The 26,368-nt window shown below is 37.0% G+C and overlaps 1 protein-coding gene and 2 non-coding genes across 9 annotated transcripts; all 3 read left to right on the forward strand.

Annotated features, from left to right (window-relative positions):
- CCNB1IP1 (cyclin B1 interacting protein 1) lies at positions 1 to 26,216 on the forward strand. Of its 7 annotated transcripts, XM_060096542.1 has the most exons (9): positions 137 to 156; positions 3,396 to 3,571; positions 6,875 to 6,952; positions 8,308 to 8,372; positions 9,333 to 9,400; positions 9,687 to 9,770; positions 17,268 to 17,588; positions 22,470 to 22,803; positions 24,577 to 26,216. In XM_060096542.1, exons 6-9 carry the CDS (start codon positions 9,717 to 9,719, stop codon positions 24,777 to 24,779), a joined length of 912 nt encoding a protein of 303 aa, XP_059952525.1. In that variant the 5' UTR covers positions 137 to 156; positions 3,396 to 3,571; positions 6,875 to 6,952; positions 8,308 to 8,372; positions 9,333 to 9,400; positions 9,687 to 9,716; the 3' UTR covers positions 24,780 to 26,216. The 7 variants fall into 7 exon arrangements, with proteins under 7 accessions (XP_059952522.1, XP_059952525.1, XP_059952526.1 ...); XM_060096539.1 differs by lacking the exons at positions 137 to 156; positions 9,333 to 9,400 and adding an exon at positions 1 to 49; XM_060096543.1 differs by lacking the exon at positions 9,333 to 9,400 and having other exon boundaries at positions 8,286 to 8,372.
- LOC132489692 (small nucleolar RNA SNORD126) lies at positions 7,451 to 7,527 on the forward strand. The gene has a single exon (XR_009532081.1). It is a non-coding gene; the product is annotated as a small nucleolar RNA SNORD126 (small nucleolar RNA).
- Positions 9,248 to 9,395, forward strand: LOC132489679 (small nucleolar RNA SNORA79). The gene has a single exon (XR_009532070.1). It is a non-coding gene; the product is annotated as a small nucleolar RNA SNORA79 (small nucleolar RNA).
- Positions 26,217 to 26,368: the final 152 nt, after the last annotated feature.

A 26,368-nucleotide genomic window follows, 5' to 3' on the forward strand; every position in this document is an offset into this window, starting at 1 on the left:
GCTACTTCCTGTCTCTGCAACTGCTCTCTCTCCTTTTGGTGGTGGGCTGGTGAGTGTGCACTTAATTTTGCTTCCTAATTGTTTTGAACTTCTCTTCAATTTGAGCCATTGTATCCTGGTGGCAGGACTTTATTTCAAGCCAGCCTTGGAGTGTGGGTGAGCTACAGGGCGATTAATTTTGGCTGTGTGGAGATTGGAGGAAGGAAGTGAAATGATCTGCCTGGCTTGTTTCCACGTGGGCCTCTGCTGGACTGGGTCTGCCTTCCTTCTCCGAGACAGGGTGACCTAGGAACAGTAGACTCTGCTTCATGTACATAGTGTTTCTGCAAAATGCCTGGATTCATTTTGCTTGGAGGAAAATGTACTGTTATTATCTCAATGCTGTTTTGACTTCTGTCTCCCTTAGTGAGAGGGTAGATCTTGGGAGGAGGAGTTCAGACTAGTCAGTTTTAATTCTCCTGTATCTTCAGGGACCAGGTTCTTACTGGGTTTGTGGGAGCTGCAGTGGATGTTGTCTTTGCCCTGGTCTTTGCTCAGAGCAGTTCGGCTTTCTTAGTGGGACTAGGCTGCAAACTCTGAAGTCAGGTGATTTTAATGAGCTCTAAAAGGAGCTCCCAATTTTAATGTCAGCACTGTGCCCTAAAAAGCTTAGGATATACTGAAAAAGATGAGGGGCCTTAGTGTAGTGCAAGCCTAAATCAAATTCCAGCACCACAATTTACTCCTCCAGTGATCTTGGGTGAGTCATTGAACTATTCTTAGGCTTAGCTTTTTAAAAATTAATTAATTAATTAATTAATTAATGACTGCGTTGGGTCTTCGTTGCTGCGCATGGTCTTTCTCTAGTTGTGGCGAGCAGGGGCTACTCTTCGATGTGGTGCACAGGCTTCTCATTGCGGTGGCTTCTCTTGTTGCAGAGCACGGGCTCTAGACGTGTGGGCTTCAGTAGTTGTAGCACGCAGGCTCAGTAGTTGTGGTGCGCGGGCTTAGTTGCTCCGCGGCATGCGGGATCTTCCCGGACCAGAGCTCGAACCCATATCACTTGCACTGGCAGGCGGGTTCTTAACCACTGCACCACCAGGGAAGTCCCAGGCTTAGCTTTTGAAGATCAAAGTATACAAAGTCCAAACAGTAGTCCATGTGACATACCTTCTAGAAGTAAGCAATAAATTTATTGTGGATATTATTTTTCTCACAAAATGTTTGCCTGGTGACTTTGAGTGACATACATTAATCTGAATATAATGTATGTGTTATCCTTACAGGTAGAAGGTATGAGAGAGACATAAACTAGTGTATGGAATGTGGTAATAGCCAAGTGTAGATCCCTCATAACCCTTATAATTCTCCAGCTTTACTGTTAAATTTATGTTATTTGAATAGGTAATACATTCACATTGTTCAAAATTCAAAAGGGATCATAGTGTACATAATGAAGTCTCCTAAGCCTGATTCCCCTCCTCAGTAAGTGTTAATAATTTCTTGTATATCCTTCCTGAGATATTTTATGCGTATATAAGCAAATATATGTACTTACCCCTCTTCTATACATACTCTACCATGTATCTTACTTTTCCCACTTAGGATTTCCAAGTGAGAAAATATAGAAGTCCACATTCTCTAACATGGTTACATAGAAATCTATGTATGTACATACCATAGTTTATTTAACCTTTGTTGATGTACATTTAGGTGGTTTACATCTTGTTATTCCCTTCAAAATGAAAAACCTTGTATGTAAGTCATTTGTCAACATGTGACATTTCAGTTGGGTTTTGATATATTCTTGTTTATAAGGACTCTAAGTATGCAGTACTTCCTGTTATTTTGTGCACATAGTGATGACTAGAAACCAACACCCTAAATATCTTGATTGAGCAATAAAGGATTTTCTATCATAACCAAAGCCATGCTGATGGCCTTTATGTGAATATATCCTTGCCCACTTCAGTTTAAGTAAGGGATGGTTTATTTTGTTGTGAACACATATTTAATGTTGAGAAAGAATGACAGTGTGAATCAGAGAAGCCACATGGTCTTCGTATTCACAAGTGCAGAAGGAGCATGCTTGCCACGTTTACTTGGCAGAATACGGGCTGGATATCTTTCTGAAATTATGGTGTTGAGTGAGTAAACTCATATTTTCGCATTGTTAGGAAAAACGGAAATGTTTTGGGGGCTGTAAACATGCAAAATAAAAGAGGAAGCCTTTGTGAATTCCTCCAAGGCTATTTTAAAAGTCTTAAAAGGCCTAGATCATGTCTTGTGAAACATCTAGTTTTCCAGTTAGGAGGTTTTGCTGATTGGGAGAAAAATTAGTTTTCAATGGAAGTATGCTTTTGTTGTTATGGAGTAATTTTATTTATAATACATTGGAGTCTTCATTGCTAAGTAAAGAATGAAAGGAAGGGGAAAGCAAACTTTTTTTTTTTTTCTTAAAAGACACAAATCTTGGATTTGGAAGGGCATTTATGAGTACATGAGTGACTTTCCTGGCTTCAAGATTATTGTGAAAGTGTGAAATTTTAGGCAGAATATTTGCATTCTTATTAGCTGGTTGATCTTGGACACTTAATACAAACAACATACTAAATATTTAACTACATGCCAGCTACTGTGCAAAGTATTTTATATTTATTTTATGTCATTTAATCTTCACAACAGTTCTAAGAGGTAGGTGGTATTTGTCCTTATTTTACGGAAAGGGACTCTGAGACTTAGAGAAGTTGCGTAACTTGCCCCAGGTCACAGCAAATATATGGGGGAGCTAGGATTCAAATCCACTTCTGTCCAACTTCAAAATCCATTATCTTAACCACTAAGCTAAGTTGCCTGCCATTTATTTAAACCTTGCTTGTATACCTATAAAATGGAGATGACATAGTACTTGCAAAATGAGGTACTATATGAACATATATGGACAGTGCTTTATAAATTCTAAGATAGGCAAAGTATTATGAAATAGATAAAATATGAAGTTAACAGAGTAGGTTTTATTGCCTTTTCATATTGATTTAAAATCATTCCTTATTGCTGTTTTGACCCAAAGCCCTCAGGTACTATATTTTTATTTCATTTTTATTTTGCTCCACCAGCAGTGGCACTGGGATTGGGTGAAATGGTGGTCTCTTGGGATGAGCTGTATGATCAGTCAGTGTTTCTGATCTCACCACTTTCATTTCATATGTGCTCTGAGTGGATTCCTCCTGCACTAAGAGGTTAAAACAATCGGTATTCTTGGCTAAAATAACTGACAGTGAATGGGAAATAAAATGTGGGTGTTTGTTCTGATAGTACCGCCTTACAGAGCTGTCTCTAGAAGAGGACGGTGCCAAGCAACCAATCTAGCTTTTACTTCCTATACAAAGTTTTGTGTTGTTTTCCTTCTGCTTCAGGTTGAAGATGGAATCCACTGAGGAAGGAAGGCCTAGGTCTTCAGCACCGTGTATGCCAGCCCAGAAGCAGCAGTGTGAAAGCCTCTGTAACATCTGCTGCAGACCCCTAAAAATCAAGGGGGATTGGATTTGGACATCCTCAGTAGGAATGATTAAACGCTGATGGGATCATAAATGTAAGTACTTGAACTTTGACCAAGATATGATGCCTTACAGTGTTCTCTGTTTCACATGTGTATGTGCCTTTTCTATCTAAAAAAGAGAGGTTCGTCGAGTTACCGTTGTATCCCATAGTGGGAGATACACAGTAGGCACTGAGTAAGTTGGAATGGAACTGAGTAAAATTGAGTGATAACATAACCTTAAAATAGAAGCATCAGCTGATTCAGTATTAGCAATTTGTGGTTTGTTATCAGGCCTCATGAAGCATCTGTTCACATGTAAAATGTACCTTTTGCCCTTGAGCACCAGTCCTTTGAAGAACTTATTGCCATAGGAAACAAAATGAGCAGGTCATTGATTGTTAATGCGGTATTTACAGAATGTTTACTTTAGCTTCCTAAACAACTCAGTAAATATACAATGGCCTTCAGGTGGTAGAATAACACTTGCTGAAGCCTGACTAGAATCCTGCAAGGAGCATCACACATTGGGAAAGGCATCATATATCATCAGGATTTATGTGCTAGGCTTTGTGCTACGTGCCAAGGACACAAAGACCAGGCCCTTTGCAGTCTGGGTTTTGTTTGTGAGATGAGACAAATAGAGAAGTTACACTTTTAAATCTATAGTTATTTTTGTGTAAGAAGTACTTGGACACGGACTTTTGAGGTTAGACAATGTTGAAACTCTCACAATAAGAAATGGTGAAATCTCGCAATAAGTCTTGCTTCCTATGTTCCCTTAGTTAATTTCTCATGCTGCTGATCTCCAATACATTTTGAATAACTAAAGCACCATTCAAGTATAGGACAAGAAGGAGTAAAATAACACTTTGATTATATCTCTGAGTTACTTGAAACACCTCATTTTCCTTCTGACCTATGCGCAGGCTCAGTGGCCATGGCTCACGGGCCCAGCCGCTCTGCGGCATGTGGGATCCTCCTGGACTGGGGCACGAAACCGCGTCCCCTGCATTGGCAGGCGGACTCCCAACCACTGTGCCACCAGGGAAGCCCCGAGCCAGTATGCCATTCTTAATACGTTCTAAAGCAAACCATCTTTTGTAGATCTGCTTCTTATTTCACGTAGGAAGTGGCATTGTGAAGTGAAAATATGGAGTTTTGACAGAATTGGGTTTAAATCCTGGCTCTTAATAGCTAGATGGACTTTTGGAATTTATTTAACTTCTCTGAGCCTCAAATTTCCTTGTAAATATGAGAAAAACTTTTGTTGTAAAGTTTGAAATGGTTTCAATAGTTCTTGACAGATTGTAGGAATATTTAAGAATGATAGCTACTACTTCCTGTCTGTCAGCTTATTTTAGTCTTACCCACCCTTTAAGGCACTGCTGTCCAACACAGCTTTCTGTGATGATGGAAGTATTCTATGTGTACTATCCAATTTGGTAGCGATCAGCCACATGAGGCTATTGAGCAATCAAAATGTGACTGAAGAATTTAATTTTTAGTTTAATTTAAATTTAGGCTGTATGTGGTGTTAACCTATTGGAGAGTGCAATTTTTCTTTTATTGAGATATAATTGATGTATTACATTATATTAGTTTCAGGTGTTCAACATAATAATTCAGTATGTGTATATACTATAAAATGATTACCATAATACTAGTTAAGATTCATCTCCACACCTAGTTACAAATTTTTTCTTCTTGTGTTGAGAACTTTTGAGATTACTCTCTTAGCAACTCTCATATATATAATAAATATTATTCTAAGTGCAATTTTGAGGCTTATTTAAGACCTACCTTTTTTTTTCATGAAGGCTTCCTTGACCAATGATTCTTCTTAACATTACTTGGTTCTCTCTCCCACTTATTTTGTACTTACCATAAAGGTTAATTTTCATGAGTGTTGTCTTTCTAGCTAGATTGTATTTGAGATTGTGGAGTTTTAAATTTCCCCATTGCTGCATGAAAAGGAACATGATAAAAATACAACTCTAACATATAGTTAATAATTTTAAATGATCATTAAATGTAATAGAATTTTCTAGTTAGTTATTAGGTGAAGAGTAGGGAATAGTATGAAGGTTGCTTACGGTGATGAGCTTTGTGTCTAGTCTGTTTCACTCATCATTTTAGGTGATGAGCTTTGTGTCCAGTCTGTTTCACCTAAAAGTTCAGATTACACTCAAGCTCTGGAAGAACAAATTGAAGCCTCTTTCTTACAGTGCCATCTTGTGGCCGATTTGTGCTCCAAAGAATGCTAATTCAAATTTGCTATGTCAAGGGAAGGTTTTCTGTAGTTTATTGTGATAAAACTTTAACAGAAGTAGAGGTTAAATATAATTGACACTGGCTCAAATGAAATTGAAACATGCTTTGAAAAAAAAGCTGACTATTTTAGGTTGACTTCTCATTTATTTGACTCTTAGGAGTTCTTAGCTCCTTCCTTTTTTTTTTTTTTTTTTGAAAGGATTTTGTGAATTTAATGACTGTGGTTATCCTGTGGTGGTTACGAGTGTTTTCTGCAATCACATACCCTGTGAACTTGGAGAGACTGGCAGTAACCCATGCCATTTATCCCACGGCTGCCAAGCTCTGTTTGCAGCCAGCACACGGCTCCTTCTTTTTGCATACCTATTCTTTTGTTAGACTGTTGACTTTTATAACCTTTCAGAGGTTGGTTAGATTTATCGTACAATTTTACCCAAAATTTTAAATTTATACAAATAGCGGAGCTTGTACAGAAGTCCTGCCCTAGTCTGATACTGAGTTTGGGCATTTGATAACATCCTCCAAGTAGATGGGTCAATTTATACTGCTGAAAAGAGATTCAAATAAAGAATGAACAGTTTTCTTTGAGGTTAATTTTCCTTGAGGCTATATGGGTGTGACTTGGTGTGGAGTAGGCTGGTGTGCATTCAAGTCTTATAGTCAGAGCATTTGCATATATTTTTAAAAGATTAATTTATTTAATTTATTTATTTTTGGCTGCGTTGGGTCTTTGTTGTTGTGCACGGGCTTTCTCTAGTTGCGGCGAGTGGGGGCTACTCTTCATTGAGGTGCGCAGGCTTCTCATTGCAGTGGCTTCTCTTGTTGTAGAGCACGGGCTCTAGGTACGCAGGCTTCAGTAGTTGCGGCACGTGGGCTCAGTAGCTGTGGCTCACAGGCTCTAGAGGGCAGGCTCAGTAGTTGTGGCCCACAGGCTTAGTTGCTCCGTGGCATGTGGGATCTTCCTGGACCAGGGCTCAAACCTGTGTCCCCTGCATTGGCAGGCAGATTCTTAACCACTACGCCACTTTCTTAACCAGGGAAGCCCCTGCATATTTTAAAATTTATTAATTTTTTATTTTCCAGAGATGATGCCAAATAGTTGATAAATCCTATAGCTCAACTTGATTCCTAGATACAAGCTGGATTCATTTGATACCACAGGTAAGTATAAAAGAAAACCTTCATTTTCACCTCATTTGAATTTCTAATCACCTAGCAATTTGGGGGGCTCAATTTTCTTTCTTTTTAAAAAAATATTTATTTATTTATTTTGGGGGCTGCATCAGGTCTTAGTTGTAGCACATGGGATCTTTCACTGTGGTGCGCGACTTATCTCTAGTTGTGGTGCACGGGTTCCAGAGTACGTGGGCTCTGTAGTTGCTGCACACGAGCTTAGTTGCCCTGCGGCATGTGGGATCTTAGTTCCCCTGCGGCATGTGGGATCTTAGTTCCCCCACCCGGGATTGAACCTGCATCCCCTGCATTGGAAGGCAGATTCTTAACCACTGGACCACCAGGGAAGTCCCCGGGGGCTCAATTTTCTTAGAGGCTGAAATTTAGTGGTAGTTGAAGGGGCCTTAGTTCTAACCTTAACAGAGTTTCCCTGGTTTAAGGATGAGGAGCTGGTGGTGGTTTGTCCTTTACCAGTCAGTCATTTGCAGTTTGCCATGATGAAACGCATGTTAAGTTCATGTTTCAGCTGATCACCCTGATTAAACACATGCTCTGAGCAGACTAAAGCTAGGGTAAGCACCTGTAATTGAATTCTGTGTCTTGAAATCTTTACTGGAATCTAGCCTGTGATGTTAGGTAATTCTTAAATCTTTGAATTATGAATTTGCTACTACAACATTTTGTTGTGCTTTGATCTTTTGTGATATCTCTTTGAGACAGACAGAACTTGGGTCTAGAATCCTTAATCTAATAATTCAAACAGTACAGAAAAAACACTGATAACTGGTATAATTCTATTAACTATTTAACTTGACAGTATTAAACTAATCACTATTTTGTTAGTCTATATATAAGATTAAGAGAACCCCAGAGTTGGTTAAATCAATTTTAAAATCAAGATAATAAAATACAATACTGTACAATCACTAAAAGTTATGATACTGGTTTGTCTTTCTTGAAATGGAACAGTATTCATGATACATTAATTTAAAAACAAGTTACAGTGCAATATGTATAATCCTTTTTCTGCTTAAACATTTTTATATGCTTATGTTTACTTGAGAAGTCATTTGAAAGGATATACTCAAATACTAGGGATTATTGTCTTTAGAATTGGGTTGTATGGGTGATCTTGCTAACCAGTATTTTCTGACTTTATGATATTCATGTATAATTTAAAGTTATTTAAAGCAACCCAGATGGGACAGGCTCATATTCTTGTACCTGCTAGTTTCAGCACAGAATGGGGTTACATATGAGGGTGAAATATAGGAAATACGAATAATTCAAAGTAACATCAGCACTTGAAATAATTTTTTAGCTTTTGGCTGTGTCTTTTGCAGAAATGAAACTTCGGGAGACTAGATTGGAGTCTCACTTCTTTCCCAGCCTGGAACTCTTGGGAGCTGTAAGTCCTGGATATACAATAGATAATAATAGCATTTTTGTTTTATGGTAAGGCTTATGTTGAAATTGAGAAATTTGACATACATATGAATCTGTGAGAACTCAGCTTAGTGACTTCATGGCTAGCTGATAAGGTGCTACAAATTTCATTTTTTAAAAAGTCAACTAAAGATGTTGAGAGGTAGCTTGGCATAGTAGTTATACATGGCTTCTGGAGTCAGACTGTGTTCAAACCCATTCTGTATCACTTAAGCAGCTGTGTAACCTTGGCAAGTTTCTTAACATCTCAGAGTCTTAGGGTCTTTATATCTTAGAAGGTGATAATTATAGTACCTGACTCAAAGGAATAATACTTAACTTGGAAGATTAAATTAGATAATAAATGTGTGGGGCTTAGAACATTGTTAACATGTGGTAAATGCTCAATAGATGTTAGCTATTTTATCATCAGAGTCCATGTTTATATTTATCTTAGACTGTACTACCTGGCAATTTCTGACATCTGCCTAAGAGGTTATCAGAAATTCTTTGTTTTTATTGCTTATGTGCATCTTTCTGCCAGTTGGTCTATCCCTCATCATCTTTACCCCTAGCACACAAAGCCTAATTTAGTTCCAGAATTAGGCAAAGTATGGTAATAAGGTCTATAGTCTATATCTCTATATAACTGTTCCAATAACATTTACTTATTAATCTTGTTTTTGGCACTAATTTATTTATCATCTAATTCCTCTTTTTGTCTATCTAGCTGGTCCAGTTGATACTTAATGGTTCTAGTTCTTGACTGACTTTTTTAAAAAGTTAGTTGTAGTGATTGTAGTGATGTTTCTTAAAACATTTATTAAAATGTTTATTAAAATGATTAGAGATAATATTTGATGGCTGTTCCTCTCACTGCTTGGAGCCTTAAGTAGTGGGATTTTAGTCCGTCATATATCTAAGCTGACTTGTCTTCACTCAGGGCACCATGAGGATGGGTTGGCTGTCCGTTAGTGCCATCTGATTTTTGCGGAGTCAAACAATTGCAAAGTAGGTGGTGATTCTAGGTTAAGAAAATATACCTGTGATTAAAAAAAACCCCACTAATTTTAAAACATGAGGATCTAATGTATAGAGAACCTTTTGATTGCAATTGCTTTTGAATAGCACTGATCTAGGGCTATGAAAGAAAGAGCTCTAGTCAGTTGATTCTGGGACTTATTGTAACATACCCTGAAGTCATTCATGTATAAATTTTAAATGGTTTACTCAGTTTTCTATTGAGTAGTTATTCACACATTTCAGGGAAGTATTAAAAATATCTTCTTCTTTGCAGCATGAAGGTAGATGATTCTTCAAATTAAAGATGGACACTGACTTTTCTCACCAGAAATGGTTTATAGAATCAACTTTCAAAAATGTAAGAGGCAGCAAAAAAACAGAGTAAAATATTTTCTTCTATTATTCTTTGATTGTTTGCTAGATTGTAAACTCCATGAAAGCAGGATAACTTGCTTATCTGTAATGCCTGGCCCAGAATAGATACTCAAAAAATATTTGAAGTTAATTAAGATCTCCATAGAATTTTGTTTTTTTTAATCCCTGGAAAATAACAACCATTTTAATGGCATTTCAGCAAGACATTTACATGGAATAACTGGGACTTAAATTTTGACTCTGATGTATAAACTATCTGGATACCAATGAGTCTACTTAATATCTGATTATGATGCTTGATCCTTTAAGAGGCAATGAAGAATGGCTGCCAAAACAAACTGTGTATGTGAGGAATAGATATATAAAAGCTTACTAATATTTAGTAGGAAATCTTTTATTATGTACATTTCATTGGAAATTTTTCATTGATTTAAATTGCACATACCACTCAGGTATGATTAAAAAGTCTTTGTTTTTTTTGCTTTATATTTAATGTTGAAATATTCTCAATTGTTTTGGCTAAATTATACTTTACAGATTTTTTTGCTCTATATTCTTTATTTACATCCATGAGGGTATATTTAACATGCAAGGGGTACAAAATATACATCCAAATATTGGAAGTTTGGTATACTTCACTGTGTTTTGGAATGAAATTTAATACTTGTGCTTATGCCAGAATCACACAAATGGTATGCAACTATAATAACTTCTGTTAGAATATGAAACCTATTCTTTAGATTCTTCTATTAAAACAAATATAAGTATCAAATTAGTTTTAGAGTAGATGATGCTGACAATAAGATTCAAAGATAATAAGGGGGGAAGATTATTATCTCTGAAGCTCTTAGAGAAACATGGTGCATAAATACTCATAATATAGCCAATATGTACTTAAAATATCTGAATAAGATCAAAATCAAACTTCATGGTAAAAATACCATTTTGAAACATAAAGTAACCAGTTAAATGGTATAAGTGATATGTAAGCACAAATTGTGCTTTCAGAATTTATCCAGACTTCTTAGGAAGAATGGATTAAAGATCTATAAATGAAAAGCAAAACTTTAATCCTGTAGAAAAGCAAAGACTATGACACTGGAGTACAAATAAAGCACAAAAAGGAAAGATCGATAAATTTGTATACACTAAAATTCAAACTTATATTTGCACATCATGTAACTGACAAAGTCTCCATTTAAATCAAGGAAATGATCAAAGGATATGAACGGACAATTCATAGATTAGGATCCCTGAGTAGTAATTCACATGCAAAGATGCTTTATCTAACTAGTAACAAAAGGTTTCCACATTAAAACAACACTGAGATACCATTTCACTGCCATCAGATGGGCAAAAATGAAAACAAAACAAAACAAAACAAAACAACCTTGACACTTAAACATGTTGCCGAGGCTGGAGTAGTGGGCTCTCATCTTTGCTGGTGGCAGTGAAATTTATGTTATTACTTTAGAGAATGGTTTGGCAACATCTAGTTTATTGGAAGATGCTTATACCTGGTCTTTGAGTATTATATTCTATAAGAATTCTTGACATGTGTATTCAAGGAGGCATGTACAGAAAGTTCATTGCAGTCATATTTTTAATTGTAAAAGCCTGGAACTAGGGCTTCCCTGGTGGCGCAGTGGTTGAGAGTCCGCCTGCCCATGCAGAGGACATGGGTTCATGCCCTGGTCCGGGAGGATCCCACATGCCGTGGAGCGGCTGGGCCCGTGAGCTATGGCCGCTGAGCCTGCGCGTCTGGAGCCTATGCTCCACAACGGGAGAGGCCACAACAGTGAGAGGCCCGTGTACTGCAAATAAATAAATAAATAAATAAATAAAATAAAATAAATAAACTCAAAATGGATTAGAGACCTAAATGTAAAACCAGACACTGTAAAACTCTTAGAGGGAAGCATAGGAAGAACACTGACATAAATCACAGCAAGATCTTTTTTGATCCACCTTCTAGAGTAATGGAAATAAAAACAAAAACAAACAAATGGGACGTAATGAAACTTCAAAGCTTTTGCACAGCAAAGGAAACCATAAACAAGACAAAAAGACAACCCTCAAAATGGGAGAAAATATTTGCAAATGAATCAACAAAGGATTAATCTCCAAAATATATGAACAGCTAATGCAGCTCAATATTAAAAAAAACAAACAACCCAATGCAAAAATGGGCAGAAGAACTAAATAGACATTTCTCCATAGAAGACATACAGATGGCCAAGAAGCACATGAAAAGCTGCTCAACATCACTAATTATTAGAGAAATGCAAATCAAAACTACAATGAGGTATCACCTGACACCAGTTAGAATGGGCATCATCAGAAAATCTACAAACAACAAATGCTTGAGAGGGTGTGGAGGAAAGGGAACCCTCCTGCACTGTTGGTGGGAATGTAAATTGATACAGCCACTATGGAGAACAGTATGGAGGTTCCTTAAAAAACTAAAAATAGGATTACCGTATGACCCAGCAATCCCACTACTGGGCATATACCCAGAGAAAACCATAATTCAAAAAGACACATGTACCCCAATGTTCACTGCAGCACTATTTACAATAGCCAGTTCATGGAAGCAACCTAAATGTCCATCGACAGATGAATGGATAAAGAAGATGTGGTACATATATACAATGGAATATTACTCAGCCATAAAAAGGAACGAAATTGGGTCATTTGTAGAGACGTGGATGGATCTAGAGACTGTCATACAGAATGAAGTAAGTCAGAAAGAGAAAAACAAATATCATATGTTAACGCATATATGTGGAACCTAGAAAAATGGTACAGATGAACCGGTTTGCCGGACAGAAATAGAGACACAGATGCAGAGTACAAACGTATGGACACCAAGGGGGGAAAGTGGGGGGTGGGGGTGGGGGGGTGATGAATTGGGCAGTTGGGATTGACATGTATACACTGATGTGTATAAAATGGGTGACTAACAAGAACCTGCTGTATAAAAAAATAAAGTAAAATTCAAAAATTCAAAAAAAAAGTAAAGAGGTGAAGAGGGAAGTGCCCATCATAAAGAGTGTGGGTCCATCCCGAAAATACAGGAAAAGGAGTGTCACAAGCAAATGGCACCTGTGCCCAGTCTGGCACTCTTCAAGTGGGGGCACCTTGTCTGTTCGATTTTAAGTATCTTCAGTCCACTGGCCGTGTTATTCCTATGATTAGTGTGATGGCATCAGGGTATCATCAGTGCCTTTTGTCGCTGAACAGTTTAATAATTCCCTACATGCCTCCCACAACCTTTCACAATTCTGTGCTTCTTATTAAAATGTGATAGGGAGACAATAGACTGGTCAGCTTGAAATAAATAGTCTACACGGCAGTTACGGTGTTCACTGGAGATTCTGAGATGTAAGTTTACCCATGTGAGAAAGAGCCACTCTCCACTGGGCTCTGAATACACAAGCTGACAAAAAGAAAAAAAGAATATGCACAACAAAGTTTGATGTACATACATATATTAAAAGTATAAAAGCATGCATGAGAATGATAAACACCAAAATCTGGCTAGTTTACCTCTGAAGAGGTAAGAGGAAAGTGGATTGAGGTGTACACAGGGGAAGCTTCAATTGTATCTGTAATTTGTTACCTCATTAAAAATATCAAATGTGAGTAAGGTTTAGGTTTATTAAAGCTGAGTGGTGGTCATTCTCCATACATTTTTGATAAGCTTGATATTTAATAATAAAAACCAATATTTTAAAGAGCTCTTTTTGGTGGATGGGTCTCTGTATCCCAGCCTTGATTGATTTCAGTGGTCTCATCTCCAGGAGCACCTTAGAAATGAGCCATTGAAGGTTTTGTCTATGTCATGAGAGAACAGGATACGTGTTTTGCCGAAAGCCTGCTTTCAGTTTTAAGGTTTGTTGGATTCGTTGGCAAAATAACCACTTGTTTCACATAAATAAACAGCTTTAATCAATTCTTTAATGAAAGGTGATTAAACTTAATTTTAATATACAGTCATTAGAAGGAAAGGAATAAGGATATTAGAGAAACATGACAGGATATACATCACCGAATCGGGCCGACACCTACTTCCAGATCCAAACAGCAGCTGGAAAGTCCCGAGTGACAGCAATCTAGAGCCCCAATTAGGAAGGGTCCCGGATGGTGCATCCACCCCACAGGTGAGACTTCAGATTGGAGTTCTGGGGGCTTCCGTTTATAATTCCAGGCCGCAAATTGATATCATCAGTTTGTGTGCAAAAATGCATATCTGGATTCACTTTAACAATACTGTTGGTTTCACCATGTGAGTCACAAGATTTACCAGAACGTGGGGGACTGGCCAGGTCCCCAGGGCTCAAGAAATTCCAAGACCCACTCCCTTTGTTATTGTAAGCACCGCTTGATTTGCTAGCAGCAGTTGTTAGGTGTGCAAGCAGGCACGCAGTCCAGGCAGGGTCACAGGTCGAGCAGAGGCCTGCTTCTGCCTCAAGCCTGAACAAGACTACTTTACTAGTTTTGCCAACAACATGCCACCAAGAAACGTGTCAATTCCTGGTGTTCCAGTCTACTGGGATATTAAGACTTTGTAGCCACCCCCCTTTTCTCCTATCTGGCAAAACAGGTTCTCTCCCCCCATCCCAAAATGTGTGTGGGGTGTGTGTGTGTGTGTGTTAATTCATACAGGCTTTTAGCTAAATGGGTTGGAAATTGGAAACTGATTTAGAGAGAAAATGGTGTGGGTAACACTAAGGTTTGGGGAATCAGTATCATCGGGGAATCGATACTGATGAAGAAGCAGGAAGGGATCATACTGCAGCACAAAGGTAACTTGGCTAGAATCATAAAGTTAGGTACTGGTAGAATTTGAATGCTTTGTGTTTATAACTTGAAATGAGATTATACCCTTTTATTGTACTTTAAGTAATATTTCTACATTTGGCATAGTTAAAACCAGAAAATGCACAAAAGGCTCAGATAACCAGAACATATTAAGGATTACATGGTTTACACATGAACCCCTAATTTTCTTCAAACCTATTTTGTACCACTAGAATTGAATTTCTATTCTAAACTGTCAGAAGATGTTTTAGGAAAAGTATACAAAGGCCAAGATGACCCTGATTACTATGAACTAGTTGCAAATAGACAAAAAATGAGCAGAAAGTTGTTTAATCAGGATAGGTTTCTGTTTGAAGGAGAAAGGTTTAGTATACAGATTCACAACCCATAAAGGGGTTTGCAGGGCTTAGCGTCCATTGTGTTACTGATTTATTGGGTTGTTTCTGTTACTAATTCATACTGGTTTCACATAATCTGGAAAGGTGGTGACAAAAGACAGCATTAAGGCATGTATCCTGAGGACCCCTCAAGCTCTCGGCTTAATTTCTAATATGAATTCTAATAGACTCATAGATTGAGCAGAAAGTCATACAGTAAGCACAGAACAGAAAAAGTGACAGTTAACAGCATTAGGATAAAGCCAGTACAGATATTTAAACAATTACAAGCAGGTCCAGGAAAGTACACAGGCAGATGACCTCAAAACAGCTGTGACGCACGATCCTATCGCTTCGTTCCTAGAGCTGCAATGAATGTTCATAATGCAGACTCTGAATCAAGAAAAGTTCTTTAATGTTATATAGAGGATGTGGAAAAGCTGGAAAGATGTCTATTTCAAGATGGATTTAAAAAAATGGCAGAATCCACCTCAACACAGAGGTGTTAGGTGTCAAATTATAGGTATCACACAATTTGGGGGACTTTTCCCTTAAATACTTAGAAAGCCTTTGTTGCCCAGTCGGTAACTCCCCAAATTTTCCCAGGACAAACACCTGCGGGTATTCAGAGGCTGTTAGCTTCTCAACGGTACGCACTCTACTCTGACCTCAAGTGTTAGGCCCATGACAGCTAGGATGTCACTCTTGTGCCAGTCGAGGGCTGAAAAGAGCACACGATGACAGTATCTGCGGGGCTCCCAAGTGGGAAACCTAGGCCAGGCCCAGTCAGATTTGTTCTCTGAGATGCACGTACCTGGGGCTGCACCGCCTACAGTGCAGGACCACAGCCCGGCGGGTCCCAGGATCCTGAGCGGCGGGAACCCGGGCGCTCGCCCCCGCGCAGGCTCCCGGGCGACTCCGCGCATGCGCCCGCAGACGTAGTCGCGACGTCCGCGGCGTATCCTCGCTCGTCGTGGAGTTGAGGAGGCAACGGCGTTTTCCCGCGCTTTTCCTGGGCGCCTCCGGTTAGATATTTTATTGGTATTAGTATTGTTAGTATTTTCTCTTTCGAGCGCGGAAAGCGGGCTGCGAATTTGAAGTTTCCGTGAGTCTAACCCTCAAAACTTGGTCCTCGGTAACCTGGACAGCTCACTAAAATTGGCTCTTTCTCCCACCTTGTGGAAAATTTGGAATGAGCTGCGCTTCTCGCTCTGCCTGAGAAGGGCCTCAGGTTTCCATCTCTTCTGCTTCCCCTCGGCATATTGCCCTGCCGGAGGGAAAATAGGCCTCGTAACTCCGGCCGCCAGGTGCCTATACCTGTGGAGACACCCTCAGCTGGGGCATTTGGGGTAAAGGTGTCAGCATCCTTGTCCACCCCTATGACCAAGGCAACATTCTTGACGGAATTTATCAGTTCATAAATGTGACCATTTTCCCTTGGTGTATAATTGGTGTGTTACTATTATTTTATACAACATATGACTAATTTTGGTATATTCAGAATACTGCTGCCTAGTTTGGATTAGTAAAACTCCAGTAACACTATATTGAAAAATAACTTGTATTTATATGGTTTTTCAAATGTTTGAAATAGAAGCGCAGCATTCTAGGTGAGTTGTTTAATTGGTGATAAAATCTGCTAGATTTTCGGGCTTCATAATGTCAACTACTTGGATGAATTAGGTTAGTTTCCATTTAATACTATCAGATTACTACTCTTTTTTAGTCAAGGCAGCACAAGTAAAGAATCTGAGGAATCAGCATATATGAAAACCTAAAAACGTAACTTAAAATACTTTGCATTAAAGAATGCCTGAAATCAGTGCCTGGACTTTTATATCTGCCAAGTGTGATAAGGGATACTAAAATATTCTAGCGAACTATGAATGGGTAATAAATTTGGATTTTTGTTTAGGTATTGAGGAATGGCAAAAGCACTAATTTAATTTTTATTTGTTTGTACATTGTAAATGTTCCTAAACCTCTTTTTTCCATGAACATATTATTTTTGACTTGTAAGTAAGATGTGGAACCACCTGTGTCTTTAACTTTTTCCTTAAAAAGTTTTTTCATGGCCTTGGTAGTGGTTTGCACAAAGAAGGAACCCAGAATTGTTGGGTGACTGAAATCAATATTATATATTTATTATAATAAATACAAAAGCCTAATAAAAGGTACATTATTTTGTCTTAATAGAGTAAAAACGTTTTACTTATCTATTTATTTAATTTTACTGCAATTTGACTTTTTCATTTACCCCTTTTTTGGATTCTTTTCAGCATCTGGAAACCTTATTATCTGTTATGTCTTTGTGTGAAGACATGCTGCTTTGTAACTATCGCAAGTGTCGCATCAAACTCTCTGGTTATGCATGGGTCACTGCCTGCTCTCATATATTCTGTGATCAGCATGGCAGTGGTGAGTTTAGTCGTTCACCAGCTATCTGCCCTGCCTGCAACAGTACTCTTTCTGGAAAGCTAGATATTGTCCGCACAGAGCTCAGTCCATCAGAGGAATATAAAGCCATGGTATTGGCGGGACTTCGACCAGAGATTGTGTTGGACATTAGCTCCCGAGCACTGGCCTTCTGGACGTATCAGGTTAGTGCTTAGGCTAGTTTCTCTGGAGGGTATGATTTGAGGCACATGTGAAAGCTTCTAATGTTTTTCCTTCGCTGTGTTTGTATTTATTTTTTAATGAATGCATGGAAAACTTTATTTTTAATAAATTTTCTTTTTTTCAAAAGTAATATGTTTATTGTTGAAAATCCAAAAGGAAGAAAATTAAAAACCATCCATAATTCCATCACTCAGAGATAACCAGTGTTGATATATTTTTGTTTGTGTATTGCTAGACTTTTTCCTTTTTTGTGTTCTCTCTCTCTTTTTAAAATATTTATTTATTTACTTATTTGGCTACTCTGGGTCTTACTTGCGGCACTCGGGATCTTCATTCCCGCATTCAGGATCTTCATTGCAGCATGCGGGATCTTTATTTTTTAAAAATTTATTTATTTAATTTATTTATTTTTGACTGCGTTGGGTCTTTGCTGCGCACGGCTTTCTCTAGTTGTGGCGAGCAGGGGCAACTCTTTGTTGCAATGCGCGGGCTTCTCATTGCAGTGGCTTCTCTTGTTGTGGAGCACAGGCTCTAGGCGCGTGGGCTTCAGTAGTTGTGGCACGTCGGCTCGGTAGTTGCGGCGCACAGGCTCAGTAGTTGTGGCACACGGGCTTAGTTGCTCTGTGGCATGTGGGATCTTCCTGGATCAGGGCTCGAACCTGTGTTCCCTGCATTGGTAGGCAGATTCTTAACCACTGTGCCACCAGGGGAGCCCCATGTGGGCTCTTTAGTTGTGGCATGCAGGCTCTTTAAGTTGTGGCATGCGAGATCTAATTCCCTGGGCCCGGGCCCCCTGCATTGGGAGTGTGGAGTCTTAACCGCTGGACCACCAGGGAAGTCCCTACTAGACTTTTTCTGCATATAAATAAATAAATAAATAAATAAGGTCTATATATTTTGTATATAGGCAAAATAATATATATATTTTGTCTGTACAAAAATAGGGTAATACCACAGACACTGTTTCAGTGGCCAGGTAAATTGATAATATATTATGCCTGTTATGAGTATTTTATTAAATATTTAAAAATTAACCATTCTATAATCATAATTTTAATGGTCATAATATATCATAATTTATTTCCATTATTAAAAATGCTGTGATGAGCAGTTATCATTAAATTCATATCCTTAATATTTTGCTAAGTTTAAATTCCTGAAAGTGGATTTAAACATGTCAAAGTTTTAAAAATTGTAGTATTTTTAAGTTGCCCACCAGTTAGATCATGTCAATTTGTGTTCCCTTAAGAAGTGTAGGAGGGTGCTTGTTCTCCATACTTTCTACTCACCAATTAGATATGGGTAAAATAGAATCTTATTGCTCTCTGAATATTCATTTCTTGGATGACTTTTAGATGAACACATTTTCTTGTATTTTTAATGTATTTTTCTTTTATTAATTGCCTGTTTCAGTTTGTTTTTTTAGTTGCTGTAGTTTTTTCCCTACTGATTAGAAAGAATTCTATCTATACATATACTTAACTCAGATGTTGCTAGAAATTTTTTCCACTTATTTTTTATTAGTCTTCATTGATTTTGTTGACATACAGAGTTTAAAATTTTTGTGTATTTGATGTAATCATAATTTTAATGATTGGATTGTATCATAATTTGTAAGTTATTCTAAAAAATGCTGTGATGAGCATTTTTATCTTTAAATTCACATACTTATTTCTTTCCCTTTTTGATTTCTGCCTTTGGCTTCTTCTTAGAAAGGCCTTCCCGTGGAGAACTTTTATCATGTCCTTGAGTACATTGTTATATCTTGTATATGCATTTATAATAATGCTTCTTAAAGGTTCTATTTGTCATCTGTCAAGTAAATATTATCATTATATTTTTCTAGGTAAGGTGTTCCTCTTACATGACCCTGTATCTTCTTATGCTTACCTTTGTTGTATTATTTATCCTGTATTGTAATTATTTATATATTTGTTCATCTTCTCTAGTTAGGAGAGCTCTTTAGGTCAAGTTTTGATTCCTGTATTTCTCTGGGTCCTCAGTGACCATCATTACTGGTCTTAAGTCTCAGTAAATACTTACTGACTGAATGAATAGACATTCTGTCTTAAAGTAGATTCCAATTTGGAGGGGGTAGTATTGATTGAACATGAACATGTTGTATTGTTCTCATCTTTTCAGATGTGGTGGAAACCAGTGAATGAATTAGTAGCCAGAAATGATTTTTCTCTACTTCATTTATTCACTTTTTTCCTATTAGTCATTTTATATATATATGTATATTTTTTCAACATATAGTTTTTTGAATGCCAGGAAACACTTATATCTCATGCACCATCTTAGGTGCTAGGTATACAGTAATGAACAATATATAAGGAGCTTCAAGGAAGCTACAGTTTAGTGGCGATAAAGATAAAGAAAAAACCCAGACATTTACAACACGTTTTTCATGCCGATAATGATAAGGGAAGTAGAAAGTGCTATGGGACCACATTATAGGGACAGGTAACCCAGACTTGGTAGAGTTACATCAAACTATATAGAATGGGCAAATTAAAAAATGGTTTAAAAAAAGAGTGGTCATATTTCACTTTCTGTCAATATGTAAAGGACAGTGAATCCAAAGATAAGCCAAAATTGGTTTCTGTGTGTAGTAGTTGTCTATTGATGTATAACAAGTTTAGTGGCTTAAAAAGCAAATTTAGTGGCCTAAAAACAACACACGTTTATTATCTCAGTTTCTGTGGATCAAGAGTCTACGCATGGATTCTGCTCAGGGTCTCACAAGGCTGCAGTCAAGGTGTTGACAAGGGCTGCAGTTTCATCTGAATCTTGACTGGAGAAGGATCTGCTTCGAAGCTCATGTGGTTGTTGGCAGCATTCACTTTCTAATGAACTATCAGACTGAGGGCCTCGTTTTTATTCTCTTTAATGGACTTTATTTTTAAAGCAGTTTTAGGTTCACAGCAAATTTGAGAGGAAGGTGCAGAGTTTTCCTATATGCCCTGTCCCCACACATGCACAGCCTCCCCGTTATCAACATCCCCCACCAGAGTGGTACATTTGTTACAAATGATGAACTTACATTGACACATCATTATCTCCCACCAAAGTCCATTGTTTATATTAGGATTCTCTCTTTGGGTTGTACATTCCATGAGTTTGGACAAATATATAATGATGTGTATGCACTATGACGGTGTCATACAGAGTAGCTTCACTGCCCTAAAAATCCTCTGTGCACCACCTGTTCATCTCTCCTTACCACCAACTCCTGGCAACCACTGATAGTTTTACTGTCTCCACAGTTTTGCCTTTTCCAGACTGTCATATAATTGGAATAATACAGTTTGTAGCCTTTTCATATTGGCTTCTTTCCCTTACTAATATGAATTTGTTTCCTCCATGTTTTTTCATGGCTTGATAGTGTGCATTTCTTTTTAGTGTTGAATTGAATTCCATTGTTAGATTTATCCATTCACCTACTAAAGGACATCTTGATCGCTTCCATCTTTTGGTAATTATGAATAAAACTGCTACACATATCTGTATGCAAAACATACATTTTCAGCTCCTTTGGGTAAATACTAAAGAGCACAATTGCTGGATTGTATGGCAAGAGTATGTTTACTTTTGTAAGAAACTGCCAAACTATCTTCCTAAGTGGTGATAACATTTTGCATTCCTACCAGCAATAAAAGAGTTCCTTTTGCTTTACATCTTGACAGCACTTGGGGTTGTTAGTGTTCTGAATTTGTGTCATTCTAATAGGTATGTAGTCGTATCTCATTGTTTTAATTTACATTTCCCTGATTACATATGATGTGGAGCATCTTTTCATATGCTTTTTTGTCATCTGTATATCTTCTTTGGTGAAGTGTCTATTAAGGTCTTTGGCCCATTTTTTAAAATTGGGTTGTTTTCTTATTGTTGAGTTTTAAGAGTTCTTAATGAGATGTGTCTTTTGAAAATATTTTGGACGTACCTTATCAGATGTGTCTTTTGCAAATATTTTCTCTTAGTCTGTGGCTTGTCTTTTTATTCTCTTGACATTGTCTTTTGAAGAACAGAAATTTTTAATTTTAATGAAGTCTAGCTTGTCAGTTATTTCTTTTATAGATTGTGCCTTTGGTATTTTATCTAAAAAGTCACCACCAAACCCAAGATCGTTTAGATTTTCTCCTATGTTAACTTATAGGAATTTTATGGTTTTGGTGTTTTACATGTAGATATGTAATCAGTTTCAAGTTAATTTTTGTGAAGGTTATAAAGTCTATGCTTAAAGTCACTGTGACCTCAGTATTTCGCTGGCTATTGCCCAGAGGCTGCTCTTAGTTACTTGCCTGTTGGCCTTTCCAATTTGGCCTCTTGCTTCCACAAATCCAGCAAGAGAGAGAGAGAGTGTGCTAGTAAGACAAACCCTATATTCTTATGTAATGTACTGATGAAGCCATATCCTGTCATTTTTCCTGTATTCTAATCACAGGTCCTGTCCACACTCAAGGGGAGGATGTAAGTACTAGGAGGCAGGGATAATTGGGGGCTATCTTATAATCTGTTATCCACACTATGGATTACTTGAAATATAGTATTATATATTAGAAACCTTTGGGCTACATGTCACATGTTAAGGTTAAACAAATACTTTTTGGTAGTCTGGTAGTGGTTTGAGAATATTCCTCCAAATTTTTTTTCTATGCATTTAGTGACATGGCATATTATTTTCTATAATAACCATCCTATTGTACATCCTAATTGCTTCTTAACCTCGTTCTAAACTTTAAAGTAATAACATCTCAGTATGTGTGTCTTTCTTTTCTTTCTGTGTTTGTATCAATATAAAGTTAAAATATACAATTTTGCATTATTACCTTAAATCTTTCTTTTCTGTCTTGGGACAGGTACACCAGGAGCGTCTCTATCAAGAATACAATTTCAGCAAGGCTGAGGGCCATCTGAAACAGTTGGAGAAGATATATACTCAGCAAATACAGAGCAAGGATATAGAATTGACCTCTATGAAAGGGGAGGTCACCTCCATGAAGAAAGTGCTAGAAGAATACAAGAAAAAGTTCAGTGACATCTCTGAGAAACTTATGGAGAGAAATCGCCAGTATCAAAAGCTCCAAGGCCTTTATGATAGCCTTAGGCTACGAAATATCACTATTGCTAACCAAGATGGTACCCTTGAACCATCTATGATTGTACAGTCTGGTGTTTTTGGCTTCCCATTAGGTAAGAAATGACATGTAATATCCAATATCTGTTCTTTAAATCAGTGATTTTTCACACTGTGCCTTGCATAATTCCAAGCAGTTAGTGGAGACTCCAGAGACCTAGAGTAGTAGTAGGCTCTAAGTTCTTCATCTGCATGTCAACCTGCCCATCATTACTTTTATCTATTTTATTTGCTTACATTTAAGTTACATCTTCAATTTATTTGAACAGAGAGTAAATAATTCCAAAATTAAAGTTGCAAATTGCCACTTCAAATGAAAAGCTATTTAGTTGCAGTAATAATAATAATATTAGCTGCCATTTAATGATTCCTTACTAAGTGCTAGAGACTATTATAACCTTACATGTATTTGTGTTATTTTCAAAACTTTATGAGGTAGGTGTTATTATCATCATCCCTATTTTACAAATGAGAAAACTGAGGAACAGAAAGTTTAAGTAAATTGGTCAAGGTCACAGAGCTATCTTCAGAGCCCACACTCTTAAGTATTTGCTATCCTCTGAGAAGGCCATGTTTTAGTTTCTTTCACATGACAATACTGATTGTACAGTTCTTAAGTTATTTTTGGTTGTTTGGTTTGTTCTTCTGTTTATTCATTCAGACATTCATCAAATATTTACCAAACATGATTCATGTGCCAGGCTACTAGGCATAATCTTAGGCAATGAGTATATAAGGATTATCCAAATAGAATTTCTGCCCCATGGAAATGTACAGTCTAGCTTTTCTGCTTATTAGATGCCTTGTCAGATGCAATGAATCTCATATCTCTTCCTGAGTTCTCCCCTTTATACTACTCTTGATATAACAGAATCCAATAGTTTTTACTATGCTATTAATAAATTTTGGCACACAAAAAAGTAAAAATTCTTGAGCTGGATTTTTATAAAACCTCATTTTTTGAATTTTATTGTGGGGAAGGATGTCCTAGAAAAGGCATGAAGTAATGAGATGAAAAATATCAGATATGAGAATCAAAACAAAAATAAGTTTCTTCTTAACTTTCAGTTAATCCTATGATTTAGTCAATCAAAGTATTATTGTTTGTGGGCATTATAGGTGTTCTTATTTTTTCCTTGTCACTGTCCACATTTATTTCGATTTCTTTCATTTTCACCAGTTCTTACCTGTTCCTCTTTTTGTGCACACTTACCTTTCTAATACTTTTACCTCTTGCTACCATTGTTGGCTTGAAGCAGATATAGTCAGCGTTCTCCTTTAGTTATGTAACTAAAGCCAAGGATGTGTTCAGTGGAAGTTGTTAAATGCTTATTTTATTAGATCTATTGTACAATTTTTCTTAAGGCTATTCTAATTGATCTCGGGTCATAAATATGTGCCAGGTTTTCATGGTTGTCATATGTTTTCCAGAGTGTTTATGGAAATCCTAAAAAAAGATTTGTTCTTAAACAAAAGTTTACACACACACACGAATACATATGATATTCCTTTGATGTAGATTAATAGATAATGAATGAAATTGTGGTACTATAAATTCTAGCTCTACTAAAGTATTTCATTGTGTTAAATTACTTTTGGTGATGAGATAATGGCTATCATTGGAAACTGCTCACAGAAGAAGGTATGGTATATATACTGTGGTCAGGGTAGGGGACCATCATAGTCCTTTTCTTTATCCAAGCTTTATGTTTTAGCCATCTCATAGGAGTTGAGTTCTGTTACAATATTTATTGAATGACTTTGTCTTCTTGTTCCAAAAGATCTGTAAGGAAATAGATGCTTAAGTTCTTCCCTTATTTTTCTCCTAGGGAACAACTCCAAGTTTCCTCTGGACAGTACACCAGTTCGAAATCGGGGTGGTGGAGATGGAGATTTTCAGTTCAGACCATTTTTTGTGGGTTCTCCCACAGCACCTGAACCCACCAACAGCTTTTTTAGTTTTGCCTCCCCAAGTAATGAATTAGAGCAGCAGCAAGTCTCTAGCAGGGCCTTTAAAGTAAAAAGAATTTAGTTCACCTTACAGAAAGTTTCTCTGTTTACTTTCAGTGATTTCATTTAGTAAATAATCTTTGTTTTAGATAGGAGTCACCACCCTCTCTGTGTTTGTATTGTCTTCGAAGTTGTCTTCACATTTTCAACTTATAAGAGATTCAGTGGCAGTGGTGGGTGGCTTTAGAATCAGGTTTCCTTTTCTGTTTCTATTCTTTAAGGCGTAAGCGTTTTATTAAACTCAATTTTAGGGTGAACTGTTGAGTTTTCACTGGTAGTGAAAAGCTTACAATATTACTGGGTGTTTTGTAGATCACCATTTGTTTCTGTCTGGGCTATTTCTGACTAGGCCATGTTTTTAAACATACTATATAAGCACCTATGTTATATGGCTACATGTCACTTTGGGTTCTGGTATTTATACATACATGTATATGTATGTTCCTTTACATTTTTTTTTGCTGCATTTGGCAGTATGTTTATGTGAAGATTTTGGTTTCAGGAAATAGTGAGTGAGCCTGTAGCTTGTTACTTGGGTGTGTACGTTTATTTGTATATATTAATGTATTTGCCCTGTATTAACTTGTTGGAGGTGTGCTCATGTCAGTGAGTGAAGGTACAATTTGATGCATGTATGTTTAGTTCCTATTTCTATTTAAAAATAATTCACATTGATAAAGTTGACTTTTTGGCATTTATTTTAGAATAAAATTACTTTCTTTACCCTTTTGCTAGCTGTTGCCCTGGGTCTACTTATTTAGGAATGCACTTCTACTTCAGAAACTTACCAATGTGTTGTTGATCTCAAGAGATTATACTAATTAATATACTTCTGATGATTTATTCCTTGTTTTTCTTTATTAAATAGTGATCATTTCTGACTACTCTCACAGGAAACTTATTTAAAATGTAGAGCCAAGAAAGAAATTTGAAGGACACTTTCAGTAACTTTACATCCTGTTAGAGGCAAGACTTGAAAGTATACTGGTTGGGGAGGAAGAACATCAAGGTTCCAGTTTTTTTTTTTTTTTTTTCCATCTGTTAGTTGTGCACGTTTGAGTTTAAATTTCCTGGGCCTTTGTTTCTACATCTGTAAAGTGAGGGATTGAATTAAATTATCCTTAAAGCCTTTTCTACCTCTTAGATTTTATGATTTATTGTTACTGGTTTGGGAGGAACTACAATGGAATTACCCTAAATTCCAAATTCCATTGTTTTTTAGGTAATAAAAGTCATACTGAAATCATTTGAGGAGATTTTATATTTTGTTATTGCAGAAAGGCAAATGAATGCCCTTGCTTTACATAATTTAATAGCAAGCAAGTAATGTTTTCTTCTTTAGGGGTATAGAATATAAAATCTCTTCAAAAATATTTTTTACTGAACCCCAAAGTTAAAATGGTGTCTGAGAAAGAGGATGAAAAAAATCTTGACTTAAAAGCTTAAAAACATCCCTCCCTATTTCATTGCTAATTACACAGATTTTATAGATTGCAAAGTTTTTTCTTCTCTATGAAGTTTTAAATTTTGTTAAAAAGTGATTTGAAGAAATAATTTTTGTACATTCATGATTTCTGCCCTGAACCTTTGCTTCTTCCTTTGTTAGGTTCA

The sequence above is a fragment of the Mesoplodon densirostris genome, chromosome 4 (assembly GCF_025265405.1).
Source record: "Mesoplodon densirostris isolate mMesDen1 chromosome 4, mMesDen1 primary haplotype, whole genome shotgun sequence".
NCBI lineage: Eukaryota > Metazoa > Chordata > Mammalia > Artiodactyla > Ziphiidae > Mesoplodon > Mesoplodon densirostris.

Coding starts and splice junctions, on each gene's coding strand:
- CCNB1IP1 (XM_060096539.1), top strand. CDS start 9,717: ATGGACACTGACTTTTCTCACCAGAAATGGTTTATAGAATCAACTTTC. Junction 17,589..22,469: donor TGGCCTTCTGGACGTATCAG/GTTAGTGCTTAG, acceptor GTCTTGGGACAG/GTACACCAGGAGCGTCTCTA. Junction 22,804..24,576: donor TGTTTTTGGCTTCCCATTAG/GTAAGAAATGAC, acceptor TTTTTCTCCTAG/GGAACAACTCCAAGTTTCCT.